A 17410-nucleotide genomic window follows, 5' to 3' on the forward strand; every position below is an offset into this window, starting at 1 on the left:
ACAGAGTATCATGTGTTCCTGATCTAGGATCAACAAATTTGTTGAAGTGATGAAATGACACAAAAAAGTGATGAAATGACACAACAAACTCCTCTCATTAATTTACTACTGTTACAATGCAATCGCCACCGTTACTAAAATAGCTTACCCTGCTACCGTCATCTTTTAAATATTTCATACTGTATCACATGACTGGGTGTCTATATTAAAAAAAACAATTTTGTGATGCATATTCCAGTTTACCTTTATAAACACCATCATAGGTTTAATTATACGGGACTTAAGCTGTAATTATAGTTTACTTTTAGTTCCTTGGAGCCTCCACACCTTCTTGACCTCAGCCTCTGTGGCGTCCAACTCCTGGAACACATTAATGTTCTTTTTAAGGTCAAATTGTTCCAACAACCTCTGGAAAACAGTCACTGGAATGATGAAGTTGAGGTGGGGATAGGTCACTTTGGCAGCCAGGTCCCTTGTGTTGCTGGATACAATGCCTGCAAATAATAAAAACGTTCCTTTATAAATACGCCATTGCAGAAAACCCAATCAATGAGCATGCTCTTTAAATCCGTGAGTTTAGGTTAGTGGTGCTTACATGCCCCCTACTGATATGAAAGAGTTTAACAGTTTAAAGCGCACAGTTTCCTACCAAGGAGCTCTCCCGAGTCTCTCTGCACCACAGCGCCCCCACTGGCCCCTGACTGCACTGCACATGTGGTCTGAAGCATCACAAGTTGATCTTTAGATCTAATGGCTTTGGAGATGATGCCAGAGGTCAAGGATGGACCGCAGTAGGGACCCATACCGCCATACCCCACCACTACTGCAGAATCACCTGCAAAAACAAGTTGCCACTGATTAATTTCATTTAATTAACACGTGAAAAATGTAGAAAAGGCGTGTGAAATCAAACCTTGATCAAATCTCTTGGCCATTCGAGGAATCACGACATCTGCAACAGAGTCTCTCATCTGAATTAAAGCCAAATCATAGGGTGATGATGGTTTGGTGGAAAACAGCACATCCCCTATGATACCAAGAAATCTGTAAAAGCAAAACGGAAATCCATAATTATTTATTTGTTGTGATTAGCTATCCTCCTGATAGAGGCTAAGAAATCGATGTAACCCACCTGTGGTTATGATGGAACTTCAGGATGACCGTCAACCTCCCATTGACAACATGCCGACAGGTCACGACAAGCTGAGGGGTGACCGCAACTCCAGAACCCCAGACAGACCCGCTCTCCACCAGGCACACAGTGGGGTATTTCGCAACCCTTGACTCATGGATCATGGTGGACATGCAGAGGCTTGACTGCACAGGGCTGGGCCAAACATCCCACAGCAAACCCTGCAGGCTCCCGCAGCGGATGATGTTTCTGAATATCGACTGGACCGAGCAGACAAGAGTCAACCCTATCCACTCATTTGCCTTCCAACAAAAAGGAGACACTATGACCCCAATTAGATGCACGTCGGTGCTTTTCCCCACAAACACTCCTCCTCCCTCAGTGCCTGGTAAACACCTGGCATCTGTGAGGATGACGGCATTGTCCTCCCCAGTGAGGTTACTGACGATACCTCTACTGAGGGTGCTGATGAACAGATCGAGGCAGAGAGAGCCAAAAGGTGAGCCACAGGCAAGGACCGGGTCACCCTTTTGGAGAGAAGAACAGCTCTGCCAGGGAATAGACTCTGATCTGAGGCCATCTACTTTTTCACGTGTCTTGAGGATTGCAAACCAGCTGAGGAACCGGGCATCTCTCATCAGCTCCCTGTCCTCCTCATCACCATGGAAACGCCAATGGTCAGCTTCTTGGAAAAGTGTCTGGAATGCCTCTTCGAACTCCAAGCAGTTAAAAAGCGCCACCAATTGGGCTGAAACCTCCCTGTTGTGAGCTGGTTTGCTCCCTGGGGGGTACAATTCTACAGGGTGGCTTACGTCGGGAAAGATAACACGGATTTTAAGTTTTTTACTGAAGCTGCGAGGCAATAAGAAAGTATGTTCCGCTGAGAGTTGGTCAGGGTCGGTGACAAAACGGGAGAACGGAAGACCAGTACATATGATGGTTCCAGTTTGAGGATGGACGACAACCCCGCTGCAGCTTTGTGATGTTTGGGTTGAAAAAGCTTCATTTAAAGTCACTACACAGCAGCACTTCTCTACCTCTTTTAACTCCATGCTGACAAGAGAAACGAACTTTACCCCTCTGATACGTCTTCAAAACATTGGACAGTCGTTGTAAAACATCACATTAAATGCATTTGCGAAAATAACGCGGTGGTAATTCTGGTTTGAGAAACTAATCTTTTTTTTAAAAAAAAAAAAATGTCTTAAATACCAACCAAATCGCTGTTACCGAACTATGCTAACAGCCAACTTCCTGGTCGAGTCTGATTGGTCTACGATTCCGAAGGGCTGATCTGATTGGTTGAAATGTAGATTAAATAAATCTCGTAGCCAATCAGAAACTGGTAGGTGTTGCACACTGTTGCGTAGTTTCCGTGTGTACTTTAAGACCTTTCTGTCTCCACTTGTATTTATATTTTATATTCTAATAAAGTTAAAAGTATTATAAGCACTTACTGGTTAATGTTTTGATGTCACAATGTCCTTTTACATGCAGAATTTCCCTCCTAACCTTTAAAAACGAACAAAACATTTTTAATTTATATTTTATTCAAAAATGTAATAATACCTCCTTTAAAAAGGACACTCCTCTGTAGCAGATACATTCCTTAAGTGGCCGGTTGTAACAGGAAGAACAGCCAATTCTTTTGAAAAGAATAAATACAATATAAAGCACATTTATATAAATTATTCTATTGTATCACACTCTGAGGTAATTCCATGCATATATTGTGACTGTCTGTAGGCACCACACAAGTACTCTCATAATTCCACTTCATGAGCAGACACAAATCATTAAGTACTCAAGTCATTTCACAGCAATTTACAGTTGTGAAACCATGTATGGATTATGTAAATATTTCTGTGAGCATCCATTCTCTCTGTTGGTGTAGTTAATAATTCGAAGCTGCTGTGTTCTATGGCATTAAATAGCCTTCGGCTGGGAAATACTAAAACTGGAATAGAAATATATCTTTGTCCATAGCCGATACTATTTTAATTTTCAAGATGAAACACCCCATTATTGGAAAATATTAATGCTGCTCTGTTTAGTTGAAGAAAATACATTTTAAAAATGCATTCACCTCAACCAAGGAAGGAGAATTTATGCCAAAAAAAAAAAAAGTGTAAACTAAATTGACCGTCACTGTAATCCTACACCAGCAGCTAAATATAAACCAGGTCAGAACCAGTTCAAAGTGATGACATGGTTCGTACAGTAGACAAACTGGTGAAATATTCATTCTGAATAACTCAGTCTTAAGGATCCAAACCTTAAACTTGGACTGAGAGTGTTTGATTCATATTGGCGTCTTTGACTGCATAAAAAAAATGAAAGATATACAAGAAACAATACATGAAAATCTTATCTTGTGTGCACCTTCAATACTAGATATTTAACCAAACCAAATTTCTATGTATCAGGTAGTCTTGTGTGCAAAGTCAGCACAGTAAACCCTAAGGTTATCAGAACAAACAGTGATTGCTCAATATAATTAATCGATATACTGAGAGAGCCAGCGGAAACCCTCGCCGTATCCTTGTCTCTTCAGCACGCTGCACATGAAAACTTCCATTGGCCTCAAATTCAGCTCTGTTAGTGACACTTTACCCTGAGGGGGAAACAAAAACGCTTTCAAAATACACATTTTAACGCACATCCCAAAACTTTGCTCAGATATCTGGAGCATAATTGCAGTATTGTAAATCTGAGCTTTGTGCATTCTGCAGGGCTGTACAAAAGCACACATTACTGTAAATGCATGAGAAAAGGCTTAAAATTACACAATCCAGTCATTATGTGGAGCATTCATTACTTTTCCAGTTGTGTGTCCATGTAGACCGAGCATTCCCCTTAATGCGTCCTCGCCAATGGCCTCTGGACGGTCTATTTTGTTCCCCAGGATGAGAACTGGGATATTTGAGATGGTTTCATCTGTTAATAATGCCTGCAGACAGGGAGCGTAATAAATTTACAGAACGGTTCATATCACTAAGAGCAAAGAAGAGCTTTGTCTCGACTTGCTAAGATTAAAACGATTATCTCACATCGAGTTCAACTTTAGCCTCCGCTAGTCGCTCATGATCAGCACAGTCCACCATGTAGACGATACCATTGATAGCAGGTAGGTAGTTTTTCCAGATCCTGCGGGCTGTGGAGGTAACAGAGGTTAAGCTGTAAGTGTTATCTCTCTGTTTACCAAAGTGCCTTTTTCTTGTGTCCACCTTGTGTGTGACCTCCGAGGTCAAACGTGGTAAAGGTCATCCCAGCTATGGTCAGCTCCTCTGATGCTGAGAACAACAGAAACAGAAACAGCCTGTAAATAGGAAATTAAATGGGAAAACTGTCATAATCTCTGGTCGTACTTGGATGAAGAGTGGGAACGTGCTGTCCGAGCCGGTCATCTCTGAGCATGTGCAGGAGGGTTGTTTTCCCAGCGTTGTCCAATCCAAGGAACACCAGCTTCCCAGTCTTCTTGTATAAACCTGTCAATCGACACAGACCTGAGCTCGATGTATCATAAACAATTTCATCCTAATATTTACAAAGAAAATGACTGGGAGACCCTACAGTCATCCCGCAATGGGAGGATTTCTGTTATTGTATAAACATTTTGACAATACATCTAATAATGTGTTATTATCATTAATTTAAGGTGTTGGGAAAATTTGTGGACAATACCCAACAGCTGCAGGACACTGCTGACGCTCCTGTAGATCCAATTAAATATAAACGACATTTCTCTCGGGTGCCTGAGAAAAAAAGATGATAGAAGCGCATTAAGAGATTTGGACACATTAATGGAGAACAGAAATGGAGCCTCTCCTATGTGTTGATGAGGGACTTGGACCAGACCTCACGCATCACCGAGAATCCACTGAATGAGAGGAAGGAACACATTACAGAACCCTCTACCAAAGGTCACCGTTAATCACGTTCCTGCTCCTGATGCTGGATTACTCTGCTGGTATGTGCAGACCATAATCACACAAGCTGCAAAGTACAGCGTTTGGAGTTTTCCTAGCTCCTTCTGGGAGCCCTTCGCTTGCTCAAGCTGACCCTCCTCGGACTATTTATATGATGGTTGTGGGTAGGACACTTGATCTGAGCCCCCTGCTTCCCCCTCACTCACACACACCTGTCACTCCCAGAGTCACAATCTGTTTGTCGCAGCCTTCAGTAGCAAAATCTTTGTGAAATGACATCTTAAATTGCCCGTGCCATCTAATTCCAGGTGTAGTCAGTGTAATTCCGACCCTCTTCACTGGACTAAATGGCATAAAAATATTGTTGACTAGGCTAACCCGTTCGAAACAAAGCGGACTTGGTTCAAGTCTCAAAATATCCTTACAAAAACAAACACCAGCGTAATTGCTGAGCTTGACAACTGCAGTGAATTTCCAGTGATTTCACTCACATGTAGCTAGCCGCCAGGTAACAATGAACTTAGTAAACAACCCGAGCGCAGGAAAGAAAATACCAATCAAGGGCACGGCTCCACAAGCCGAAAATTAACTTTTTGGTGATTTAAATTCGGGAAAAGAAATAAAACATATAACTTGGCGGTTTACCTCCGATTAGTGTACACACGGACCTCCGTCAGATGGGTTCTGGTGCAGTTTCCAACCACCAAGTTTGACAGTTGACCGGAAATACGTCATCACCTGAGTTATTAATGTCTTTGATGTGCTTTGAGTATTTATACACGGTGGAAGACAATTACTGATCATTCAGAAAATAAAAATCATCAAATACCCATCACACTGTTTTCAAAGTATTTACTTGCCGCTTTTTAATTTTAAATAAATAAATAGCACTGGATTTTGGCCAGTCCAAGCTCTATATTTTCGGATAAGTGTAATTTGCATATGAAAATAATACAGAGGTGCCTCAAATTATTCCTTTAGTAACTGATCAAGGTGGCATCATGTTTTAGGACCGCTTTTTGTTTAACAATAAATATTCGACAATGAATTTAACAATGAACTTTTTTGCTCGTTAATTCGACATCACCTTTTGTTTATTTTTTGAGAAAGTGCCATTTTTAACGATTTTAAGAGGCAACAGTTGGAAAATGAGTTAGCAAGGTAGTTCTGCGCACCCCCGCTAGATGGCAGCATTACACCAAAGGCTGAACTGTCACATCTAACGTCTGCAGATCAGACGTGTAAGACAATCGTTTCATTTTATTTCTTAGAGTAGAATCAATAAACAGAACAGTCATTCTGATCATAACTTAAGTCACGAGGCTTTATTTAAGTAGTTTAGATGATCATACCAAATAAGCTTGTTCAATCCAGCAAATCTCTGATGAGACCTTTGTTAACAATGAAAATCCACTCTTCGGGAGCCTCTACTTTTATTTCACTTGAGCTAAAAATGTAATCATCGTTCAGTCTACCAATAAACATCCAACGCACAGCCAGTGGTCAGCTGCATCCCATGCTTCCATAGAAACCACCTTCCAGTCATCCAGCCACCCCAGCCACTGGTGTCCCATTAACACCACTGAAGTCTTTACTTCTCGTAGTAAAACCATTTTTCAACTGCAAACAAAAAATATTAGTCAGCATCAGCGTGAATTCAACAATCTCCACATTTACATCAAGCACACGAGTGATTACCTGATGATGGGATCGGTTCCTCTTTTCCACAAGGACATGTCTAAAAATAGAAACGCCAAATTATAAGGTAGAATGATGTGGGTTGAGTTGTAATTTCTTTTGAAACTCTTACTTCACAGACAGCTGTTTTGGCCTCATCCTCTGAGCAGCAGTAGGAACTGTCACCGTTTGACACGCACGTGTTCTTGCTGCATCACAAGATCATTTCTGGTCAGGACACCAAACCTGTATACTGCCATTTCAAAGGATGTGTGTATTTAGCACAAATAGAGTGTACCAGTTTAGTTCACCAGCAGTGCAATTTTGGGAAATAAGAGCTTTCCAGAAGTTGTGAGTGCTCTTGATGACTTCAATGGCAAAGTCCTGAAACACACACAAAAAACGTGCACTTTATGAGTTTAATTCAGGGTAAAGTTGGTGGCGGTGGAGGTTTGACATGGGTGCGGTCGACATTCCCTTTTAATGTGTGTGAGATGGACCTCAGAGCATTTATTGCTGCACAAATCATGACAGTCACCTTATCTTTAAACTCCTCATTGAAGGCAAACTTGTTCTTTGGTTTCCCGTCAGGCACTTTGTACCACTTGAACCAGTCAACCGTGGCCTCCAGGTAACCGGGTTTCAGGCGCTTCACATCACTGATGTCTGACACACAGGTGAGAAAATGATTTAGCCATGAGCAACCACACATTCAGGAAGAGAAAAGTCTAAATCTTACTGTTCAGGTCTTTGGCTTCAGGGTCGTCCACATTGATAGCAATCACTTTCCAGTCTGTCTCGCCCTCATCAATCATGGCCAGGACGCCCAGAATCTTCACTTTGATTACGTCGCCACGGGAACACACCTACGGAGGAGGGGTGTAGTTGTTAGCAGCCTTCGATCAAATCATGGCAGGTAAATAACCGAGGCTGAACCGTACCCTGCTGCCGATTTCACAGACGTCGATGGGGTCGTTGTCGCCGCAGCAACCGGTGTCTCCATCTTTGTGTGAAGGATCCTCCCACGTCTAAATTAGAAACATGAAAGTAAACAGAATATTTATGTAATGCACATTTTAAAACCATACTTATTGGAAAATCCTGAACAGCCGACCTGAGGAATGGCGCCATAATTCCATATGTAGCCTTTATGTGGGAAAACATTGGCAACGTATCGCAGTTTGCCCTTCTTTTCATCCTGCTTTATCGGGTTTAACAGGTCTTTTGTTGCGATCTGAAAAAAGATTATTCATGCATCACTTTTGAACACAATAGCCAGGATATTATTTCTGTTGTTTTTATTTTATGGGCTGTGGTTCCTCCTCTACCAGTCAGAGACACAGTACTGGTTTGACAGTTTAAAATCAGACGTTCCACAGCCTGCTGGGCATTTAGGGACCTACTTCGTTTATAGTGATAAAATAAACATCAACTACTGTGAATTGACTGGAACCTTGAATTTTAGTACCGTAGAACGTGTTAAATGTTGTTGACTCCAAATGATCTGAGACCCATACCTCCATCTTTGCATTTGTCCATCTTGGTACCTCAACAACCATGTGGAATATGTTCTGTAGAGACAGGAGCCACTTCGGCATTATTAAGAATAAAGGGATACAGCTCAATATGGGTGATTTAATTATTACATAACCAGGAAAAGATAAGGTAATAAATAATCTACAGGAACAACCGGATAGAGAAACCGCCTCTCCAGACAGACTATGACCTTTCTCCCGTCCATTCATGTTTTATTTATCTACAAAGCCAAATTTGTCTGTAGCATAGTACAAACATTATGTATTAAAGGGGGGAATTATGCTTTACCTGACTCTCATCAGCAAACATTGGTATGTCATGGAATGGTGAAATATACTTTCCTTGAGCATTTTCTGCAAAACAAGACAGATTGAACTGTTTAGCCTCCTCTCTTGTATCAGAAATGATAATCCTGGAGCAGCTTTATAACATTATTGTATCAAATTTGTCATAAATAGCTCATCGCTGCTTCCAGAAGTCTGACTTTGACGTGTGGCTGAAGGTTTATCTACTCTTTCTTCACTGCTAGCCTATCTCAAATCCCCTGAATGAGTCGCCAGCTCACTACAGGCATTTGGGTGTTTGGTACCTTTTTCAGGAGCCAAATAATATAAATTTTGAAAGAACAATTCATCCAAGGTAGAATCTGCAGTTCTATTGCTTGCAAGGACCACTATATCTCATTATACTATTTTAATGAAGCTACCGGTACTTATTCTGATAAACCTGAGCTTTTGGCTGCACAGTTTGTTGATTCAACATCAAGCAAATGGGTCTAGTTTTGATTTGAATGTAAAAGAGAAATGGATCTGTGAATAATCTTTCATAACAACCGAGGGTAGACAATAACCAACGAGTTTTCACTGATGTTCCTTCAAAACTAAAATCCAATCCTCCTTTATAAATCAGGGAGTGCTTATCATAATTTTTTTCCGTGTCAGTAAATATTCTCTATACTGGGAAAACATTAGTTAAAATGTAATTGACTGCAGGCTAATACTCGTTAATCTTACGTTGTTTAACAAGTTAAACCAGCAGAGCTACATAAGGTGTTCCTTCAATGGTCAGACAAGAATCACAGAAACACTCCCAACTGCCATGCACTTCCATGAAATGCCCAGTTTAAAAACAGATGCCCACACTTAAAAAATAAAGTCACAAGCAAAAGCTCAAAAATGAATTAGTGACACGTGGGAATCCGCGGTCCGCTTGTGGGGCGCAGAAACAAACAATGACTCATACATCGTTCCTACTCAGTTTTTACTTACTGAAGAACAAGCGGTAGCTCTTAGTGTTTGGCTTCCCCCTCTCTTCTACTGAAAAGCTCATGTTGGACTGCAAGTTTTACGGCGGTGACTGACTCCTTCTTGAATAAAGGATGGCGGCGGAAGGAAGTGTCAGACAGGGAGCGCAGTCCGGCGAGACAGGGCATGCACTGCGCATGCGCAGAATCTGAACGACGCCTTCACTGAATGTCGGAAATTAGCAATGCTTTTACAACGCCGAGAACCTATTTAAGAGAATCCAATGTTCTTTCAATCAAATTATGCATATATGTGCCATCCTTAACGGACGTCAGGGAATACTCGTCTTCTTTCGTTTTCTATGTTTGTATGAATAAATTACTGTAATCAGGTCACTTATTCAAACAGAGTGAGAAGGCAGGGGAACAGTGGTCAATCTACAAATGGGCTGAGGTGGCAAATTGTCTGAACAGCGTGGTATTTTATCAACGTATTTAATAAAACACAGAATCGCCATGTTTTCCTTCATTGTCATTCATCTTTCATTCATCTTTGTCCCTAATGTCATCCATCTTTTCATCTTCTGCCTCACTCTACATTTGAATTTCTATCTATAGCATTCTCCTATTCTGTCCTGGTCTACACTTTCTCTCCTTTCACTTCAGTTTGGAAACAATGTGAGATTATTCTTAACTTTTGTTTACATTTTTGCCTGGCATACAACTTTAGGGATCCGAAAACTCTGTTTAAAACCCAAATCTTGCATTACATTGTTTTTGCAATCTCTTCGATGTGGTGTGGATTTTATAGCTTAGATTTTATAGTATTTGAAATACAAACAAAAATGGATTGAGCTCTGCGCACGAGCTAGTGTGTTTATATTACAGCTTTAAAAGTTTTTAGTCGTGCGCTCTGTAACTTATTGTCTTTGCCACAATCTAAATTAATTTATTGCTGAACTTTATTTGCACTTATTTTATATTGAAAACACTGGAGAACCAGAAACGCTCCCCGCCTCTGGCGTCACATCCGTGAGGCCCCTGTCTTGCTTCCTGCCTTGGCGAGGGAGGGGACGGTGCTGACGGCTGGGAGGACGAAAGGAAAGACAAGAAAGCCCTTGGGAAGAAAAGATAGCGGGGAAGGCCCGGGTTGCCACCGTCCGTCGGGAATTAAACACCAGAAATTTCCATAGCTGCTAGATTTGTCCTCAAATAGGCGCTGAAAATGAGTCGTCAGCTTAGCGAGAGCAGGGCCATCCCGACCAGGACGGTGTTGATCAACGACACAACGCAGCTACCTCATGATTATTGCACCACCCCCGGAGGCACTTTATTCTCTACCACTCCAGGAGGTACGGTTTCATTGTTTGCACTTTTACCACAAAGGGGGCATGACTATGGTTACGTTTCATTTGCGTCAACCATTATGCTAAGTGGTCACGTCGCTGTGGCCTAGGCTGCCTCGTCATACTGTCAAAACAAAAACAAAGGATGGCCCCGCCCTCTTTGCTCCAGAGCTGCTCTGTGATTGGCTGGTTTGCAGTGCAGAGATTTTGACGGCTGTATTGTTCTTGATCCACCAGGGCTAAAATAAAGATAACATCCAGTATTTTGTATCAAGAGTTAGACATCAGTGAAATGATGTATGTATTATAGCTGTCTGTTCCGTGTTCAGCTCTGTCATTAATTTCAGCCACTCTATTCAACTTCTTCCAAAGAGGTGCAGCAATTTTGGTTACTGTAAAAACGGGAAGTGTTCTTATATCAAGAGGAACAGCATAGGCACTGCCAGAGCACTGGCGAGGTGCTGAGCAAGGTACAGAACCTCATAATGCTCACGTGTGGCCCTGCCGACTTATTCATGGGTGTACACTGCCTTCGCCCATATGCAGCTGAGATTGACTCCAGCACCCTCCCTGTGACCCCAAAAGAGGTCAATAAAAGAGAGACTTGATAATCAGTGCATACATCTGAAAAGATTGTATTCAAAGTAATGATTGCTAAGGTTACACTTTGAGTTGAATAACATATGACATAAATAGCAGCTATGGAGTAACCTGGTAGTCATCACAGTCTTAATAAAGGCCACCTATATAGAGAATGCACCTCATTCTGCGTAGTCAATGCTGACACAACAGTAAAGCAGCTGCATGGCCCTTAGAAAGCACATTCAGTCTCAGTAATATTTGAGCTGAACTCTCATAATGAAATGTCCTAATTTAAACAATAACTCTCCACAATATTTGCTTCAAGGTACCGGTATTAAGGAGAAAGTAGTGAAAAATACTTGTTAACTGTTTCTACATTTCTCATTTCCTGCACCTTTTTATGGACGTCATTATTTCATTTATATTTGAAGAGGCCCTCTGGTTGAAGTCAGACCATTATAACATGGTTTGCTCCTGCTGCAGGAACACGGATCATCTATGATCGCAAGTTCTCCTGGATCGCCGTAATTCACCCATTGCCCAGACTCCCCCAGCTCATCTGCCTGTTATTCCTGGTGTGACGAGCCAAAACGTGGTGAGAGAGAACAAGAAGAATGAAGCCAACAACCGCATCAACAAGCATGACGACAAGTCTGCTAACGGTATGCATTAGAATGTGATTGATGTTGTCATTGCACATTATTGCAAGTTCTTCATGACTGTTCTATTTTCAAGGCGATGATGCTCAGTTCGAAATGGACATCTAACAGATGGGAACTGCACCAGGAGAAGTAACGACCTGGCATCACACATGCCAGAGGCTTGCTTGTAGAAACCAATGTTGTAAGCCCTCATGGCAGCCATCTTTAGCTCTCTGTCCACTGTTGGATGTAAAGTGTGTGTGAACCATTTGGATTCAGTGTATCATACATACAGTTTCAGTGTGACTGACTCGGTAAGCTGGGTTTTTTATTTTCTTTTTGCATACATTTTCAAGTTTACCACTCGCTGTGGCATTGAACACCCACATAGCGAGATCTCAGGCCTGAATATCAGGCTTTCAGATGCAAAGTCCTGTGAACAGATTGCAGTAAAGCTTTCTGTGTTTTAACATCTTTTGTCAAGCATGCTGTAAAATGGATCATTTTCAAACATGATTGGGGAAGAAAGTTTTTGTTCATGCCTCTGGCTCTGTCAAAACAATATTAATCACAGGATAGGTTTAAAGTCCCTTGGTAGGCATGTTGTTTTAGTGATCTTTCTGTATAATTGATTTTGGAATTACTTGAAATGCTTCACAAACTAGTATTTTTTTGTTTGTTTTTATTTCCTATGATGGTTTTTTTTAAAGGATCCTGTCCTTTTAATTGCCATTCAAAAGTTTTTAGTCTCCATCATTAAGAAAAGTAAAATTCTTATCAATTATCACAACACAAAATGTTTTGGATTTTACCATTGTTGTGTAAAGCTAATCGGAACCCAGCATTTGAAAACAGACCTTTTATATTAATATCAGACCATGTCTAATACGAAAACATCGGGAGTCGGTTCCTCTCTGGTGCTGATACACAACTGATACCGAGTTGGCTTTTGAAGAACTACTTTTCTACGGTAAATGAGGAAACGGTTAATATCTTGATTTTAAATTTGGGGTAAACTATAAATATTTTGGAGCAATCTGGTTGTTATATTTGCATTTTTATATGCATTTTCTCAGTTTTGAAGGATATTTTGTTAAATCAACAACATTCTTCAGCCTTTGGATGTGATAAGCCTCAACAACATTGTTTTAGCTGACTGATGGTGTCCGTTGTTTAGAACTCTGTCCCCAGTGTCCTTAATCTACAATACCTTGGATGCGTCTTGTCAGTCCATGCCTTACATTGCATCAAATGCAGTAACTTAAGCTTTGTTCCTCATCACAAATTTGTACTTTCTAATAGATGTTTATTTTTTTTCAGTGGAATGTGGAATACTGTACAACACAAAAACAATTCCTTCTCAACTACATAAATTGCGGTTTTAATAATGCCACCTGCTTATTTGGTCTAAGTAGATTTCTTTTTTTTAGCAACACATCTCGGTAATTGCTCTCTCCTGCAGATAAATCAAAAATGTTCTTGCTTTTTGTTCAGATGACTGAATGAATGGGCTAAAACTATTTGTATCAAAAATTTTATTTAAAATTTTGGCTTGTATTTTTTGCCATGTTTGGTGATGAACCAATTAATGGATTGTTTGAGCCTAGGTTTTGCATTGCACATTTTTTTCAAGACTGCAGATTTATTTTTAATCAGTTTGGTTTGACTATGAGGGCATAACATTGTTTGCTAAAAGACATCAGAAACACGGGAGTTTTCAGATTTTTTAATAACATTATTTTCAATGAAACTCCAATGCCAGTGGACACTTGCTGCAAGATCAATAAAGATAAATAACAAAAAAGATCTGGTGTTTTCAATTTAATTCTATCAGGACAAGTGTTTACTTGGATACCTGTAACTTGGGACATTTATGTCGATGTATGTAATGTATTACTACATTACATTTATAATAACACATTTGTATAATACAAGCCACATACAATTTAATTAATTTCTTGAACCTGAATTTTATAAATACAGTATTAATTTACCAAAAGATGATAGCTATGTGACATCTTTTTCCCTGCAGAATCTGAAGAATTTTACTGGGCTTTCATTATTACTGGAAGCAAGATTTGGGGGATGGTATTTATGTTAATATAATTTTTTTCCTATTTTTTTAAAACTTGTAAAAGCATAGTTATGAATAGTGAATGTTACCTCTATGAAACAGGATTTTAAAGAAAAAAAGTGTTTCGCTTTTGTTTTGTTTTTGCATCAGGCAATTGAAGGACGTGCCTACTCATTTTGTACAGGCATTAATCCGGGCCTCTACTGGTCCTTCCTCCTTTTCTACGTCCCTGAGCGAGGCCGGCGTCAAGATGGTGAGTCTTGTGGTGAAAATTACAAGTTAATCTGGCCAATATCAACGCCATCCATCTATAAACACCCATTTGTCTCCAGTTACGTGGCTATGTAGATGGATCTTACGTTATTATGTCGATATTACCGTGGTACAAAAACAAACGCCGATGAATCTAATGCTATCATGAGTGGCGTCCGTCCTGATGTTGGGATTACTATTTATCTATTACAGTTAGCGTTTACAGTTGTTTATAGTGTTTGTGGGGCTTTTGTATTAAATACTGTTAAATGTGGCACCAAACTCATCTGTCCTGAACTTGTTTGCAGCAAATGAAACTTGTCGTAGTCCTGTCGGCTAGCGTTAGCACATATCGCTGGTAAATACTACTGGCGTGGCCTTCATGCTAAATGTACTCTCGAGATTATGAGACAGCATAATACAATTTAACAATTATTCGCAATAGACGGTTTGTAAGTTATAATTTGAGGGGCATGAGCTGTCTTGGTTTAGGTTGACAGGTTTGTCCAGTGATGAAGCGTCTTTGGAGCACAGCACCATGCAGAGTATTAGAGGTGCAAGGTGTTAAATAAACAGGTTTATTCTTTAATTTCACATTTTCAGAATGACACAGTGACAGTCAGGACCCGCAAGTTCATGACGAACCGCTTGCTTCAGAGGAAGCAAATGGTAAGCTTCCTCAGACCAAATACTTGTTCATGCCATTATCAGCCTTCATGTCCTCATGGCATCTGTCTTCTCTGTAGGTTGTCGATGTTCTGCATCCCGGCAAGGCCACAGTCCCCAAGACTGAAATCAGGGAGAAACTTGCCAAAATGTACAAGACCACCCCTGACGTTGTCTTCGTTTTTGGCTTCAGGACTCAGTTTGGCGGTGGCAAAACAACAGGCTTTGCAATGGTGTACGACTCCTTAGACTATGCCAAGAAAAATGAGCCCAAACACAGACTGGCCAGAGTAAGTTTTGCATTGAAATGTTGTATTTATGCAGTCCTGGGAAACTCGACTATTGGCTTATTTGAAGACTTCCTTTCACTTCTCACCAGTTCTCAAAATCTGTTTTGCATGAGAAGTGAATGGTTTTCAAATATATATATGTAAATAATTGGGTTTCTCTGGATTAACGAATTTCTCTAGTTTAAGATGAATGATTGGGAACATGTTAATATTTCTTGCGGAAGGATACCTCTGCATCAGGGTTTTTGACTGATAGTCTGGCTGCAGTTGTCAGGAATGTCCAGATAAATAGCTGCTTGTATACTAATGATCTAGGTATTATACCTATGTGGTAACTACAGTACATTTACTATTATAACACAAAATGCATGTTGGCTTGTGTTTTCCAGCATGGTCTCTTTGAGAAAAAGAAGACTTCTAGGAAACAACGCAAAGAACGCAAGAACAGAATGAAGAAAGTACGAGGCACCAAGAAGGCCAGTGTGGGCGCTGCTAGCAAAAAGGTATAAAGTTCTTGTATGCATGTGCAGATGGAGCAGGAACTAGTCCGACATTGCAGACCAGATCAAAAGAATAAAGCAGGGCTTTAAGTGTTCATGATTTTTGTTGCTACACATTTTCTTTAGTTTTTATGCTGTTGATCTTGGTTTTCACCCCTCTTTGCCTTTCCATTTCTTTGCCATTGTTCCAATCATTTCAATTGTGCTTCTGGAATCACAGAAGGTAAAGCTTGATAGACTAACTACCCTCGACAGGTGTAGTCAAGGAGTGATAGGAATACTACCCCTTGTGCACCCTCACTTACTCATCTGAAAGATACTTTTATTGCCCTTTGTGGTAGAGTTTTTTATTTTAATCATAGTAACCTGGGCTGAAAACTGAGTGACTTGATGGGCAAAAGCACTATAAACCTCAGTGTCTCCACTTAATTTCTATAGATAAATGGGTAGATACATTTATTGAGAGGATTTCTAACGACATATAATCCCTAAAAACTAACAAGACAAAGCAAACTTCAATCGTGCACATCAGAGTTGAAAAGATGTGTAGAAGGGTGATTAATCCCCATACTTGACAGAACTCACCTTATATTTGAGGTTGTAGCACAACAGTTTGATATTCTTTTTGATTTATTTATTTTAACATAGAAGGTTAACGTGTTTTAACATTGTTCATCTTTTGTTCTTGATTTTGCTTCCCATGGATTTCTTATGCAGAAATAAAGTGTCAGTGTGCAGGTATAGATGCAGAAAAAGCATGGTGTGCTGTTGGTGTTGCACATCAAAAGTTAATATGATGAGAGTCGTGCACGTCACAAACCCCCCCCCCCCACCACCCCCAAACTCTTCCCATAGTTATTGTTTAACCTTCTATCCTTTTACCTGCTCCTCTTAAACCTCTTAATCTTAACTCTAGTGCTTTAATGTCTCAGCCGTGTGGTTAATAGTAGAAAAGCTGCAGTGTAGCATGTGGAGGCTTTGGGTGTGTTTCATGTAAAAGAAGTCTGGGTTTAAAACAAAAATCCTCATCTTTGTACCTCAGTGTGTAACAGGACAAACCCTCAGAACCCTCTCGTCTGTTCAGCTTGCAATGAAGTACTAGTGACGGTAAAGATGATCTGTCCCACTCTCCTCTAACTGCTCGTATTCTCTCTACAGTGAGCCAGAGCTGCCAGGGAGGGTCTCCGTGCTCAAGATGTTCTTTTCTGTTGTCACCAAATAAAGTTTCGAAAAAAACCGGGACATTCTGTCAAGGATATATTGATTTGATTACTCTCCAGTGATTTCATCCTCAATCCACTGAGGTTTCGTCGGCACCGCCCAGTGTTAAACTGTTGGATACAGTATCAAGTGCTGTAATTGGAGTGTCCAGGTGTTGTGTAATAATGACCTCTGGTGGTCACCTTTAGGTTAACAGTTGCAAAACTAACCAATGACCCGAGCCACCACAAGGGGGCTGTCTCTGCTGACAAAGTAAGTCCTCAGACTAAAGCTCTAACCTGCTGGTTTCCCATTGAACTCATCCGCTCAGGAGAGCCGCTT

The 17410-nt window shown here is 40.5% G+C and overlaps 5 protein-coding genes across 5 annotated transcripts; 2 read left to right on the plus strand and 3 right to left on the minus strand.

Moving 5' to 3' along the window:
* Positions 1–89: 89 nt before the first annotated feature.
* tysnd1 (trypsin like peroxisomal matrix peptidase 1) lies at positions 90–2400 on the minus strand. The gene is made up of 4 exons (XM_057047927.1): positions 1133–2400; positions 914–1044; positions 650–835; positions 90–494 (listed from the first exon to the last, which is right to left on the minus strand). The coding sequence occupies exons 1-4, from the start codon at positions 2182–2184 to the stop codon at positions 292–294; spliced, it is 1572 nt and encodes a 523-aa protein (XP_056903907.1). The 5' UTR covers positions 2185–2400; the 3' UTR covers positions 90–291.
* Positions 2401–2664: 264 nt separating this feature from the next.
* sar1ab (secretion associated, Ras related GTPase 1Ab) lies at positions 2665–6210 on the minus strand. The gene is made up of 7 exons (XM_057047129.1): positions 5707–6210; positions 4817–4887; positions 4501–4620; positions 4360–4425; positions 4183–4286; positions 3951–4082; positions 2665–3746 (listed from the first exon to the last, which is right to left on the minus strand). Exons 2-7 carry the CDS (start codon positions 4872–4874, stop codon positions 3630–3632), a joined length of 597 nt encoding a protein of 198 aa, XP_056903109.1. The 5' UTR covers positions 4875–4887; positions 5707–6210; the 3' UTR covers positions 2665–3629.
* A 148-nt stretch (positions 6211–6358) lies between these two features.
* On the minus strand, positions 6359–9741 carry ppa1b (inorganic pyrophosphatase 1b). The gene is made up of 11 exons (XM_057047128.1): positions 9543–9741; positions 8563–8627; positions 8256–8309; positions 7853–7972; positions 7680–7766; positions 7478–7604; positions 7277–7404; positions 7037–7122; positions 6872–6947; positions 6760–6799; positions 6359–6681 (listed from the first exon to the last, which is right to left on the minus strand). The coding sequence occupies exons 1-11, from the start codon at positions 9601–9603 to the stop codon at positions 6653–6655; spliced, it is 873 nt and encodes a 290-aa protein (XP_056903108.1). The 5' UTR covers positions 9604–9741; the 3' UTR covers positions 6359–6652.
* An 811-nt stretch (positions 9742–10552) lies between these two features.
* On the plus strand, positions 10553–13855 carry eif4ebp2 (eukaryotic translation initiation factor 4E binding protein 2). Its single transcript, XM_057047132.1, is given in 4 exon segments — positions 10553–10869; positions 11929–11955; positions 11958–12107; positions 12181–13855. Coding segments are annotated over 4 exon segments (336 nt in total). The 5' UTR covers positions 10553–10742; the 3' UTR covers positions 12213–13855.
* Positions 13856–14325: 470 nt separating this feature from the next.
* On the plus strand, positions 14326–17110 carry rps24 (ribosomal protein S24). The gene is made up of 5 exons (XM_057047131.1): positions 14326–14413; positions 15016–15081; positions 15159–15368; positions 15758–15871; positions 17027–17110. The coding sequence occupies exons 1-5, from the start codon at positions 14411–14413 to the stop codon at positions 17027–17029; spliced, it is 396 nt and encodes a 131-aa protein (XP_056903111.1). The 5' UTR covers positions 14326–14410; the 3' UTR covers positions 17030–17110.
* The last annotated feature ends 300 nt before the right edge of the window (positions 17111–17410 follow it).

This window comes from Takifugu flavidus, chromosome 11, assembly GCF_003711565.1.
Source record: "Takifugu flavidus isolate HTHZ2018 chromosome 11, ASM371156v2, whole genome shotgun sequence".
Lineage (NCBI taxonomy): Eukaryota > Metazoa > Chordata > Actinopteri > Tetraodontiformes > Tetraodontidae > Takifugu > Takifugu flavidus.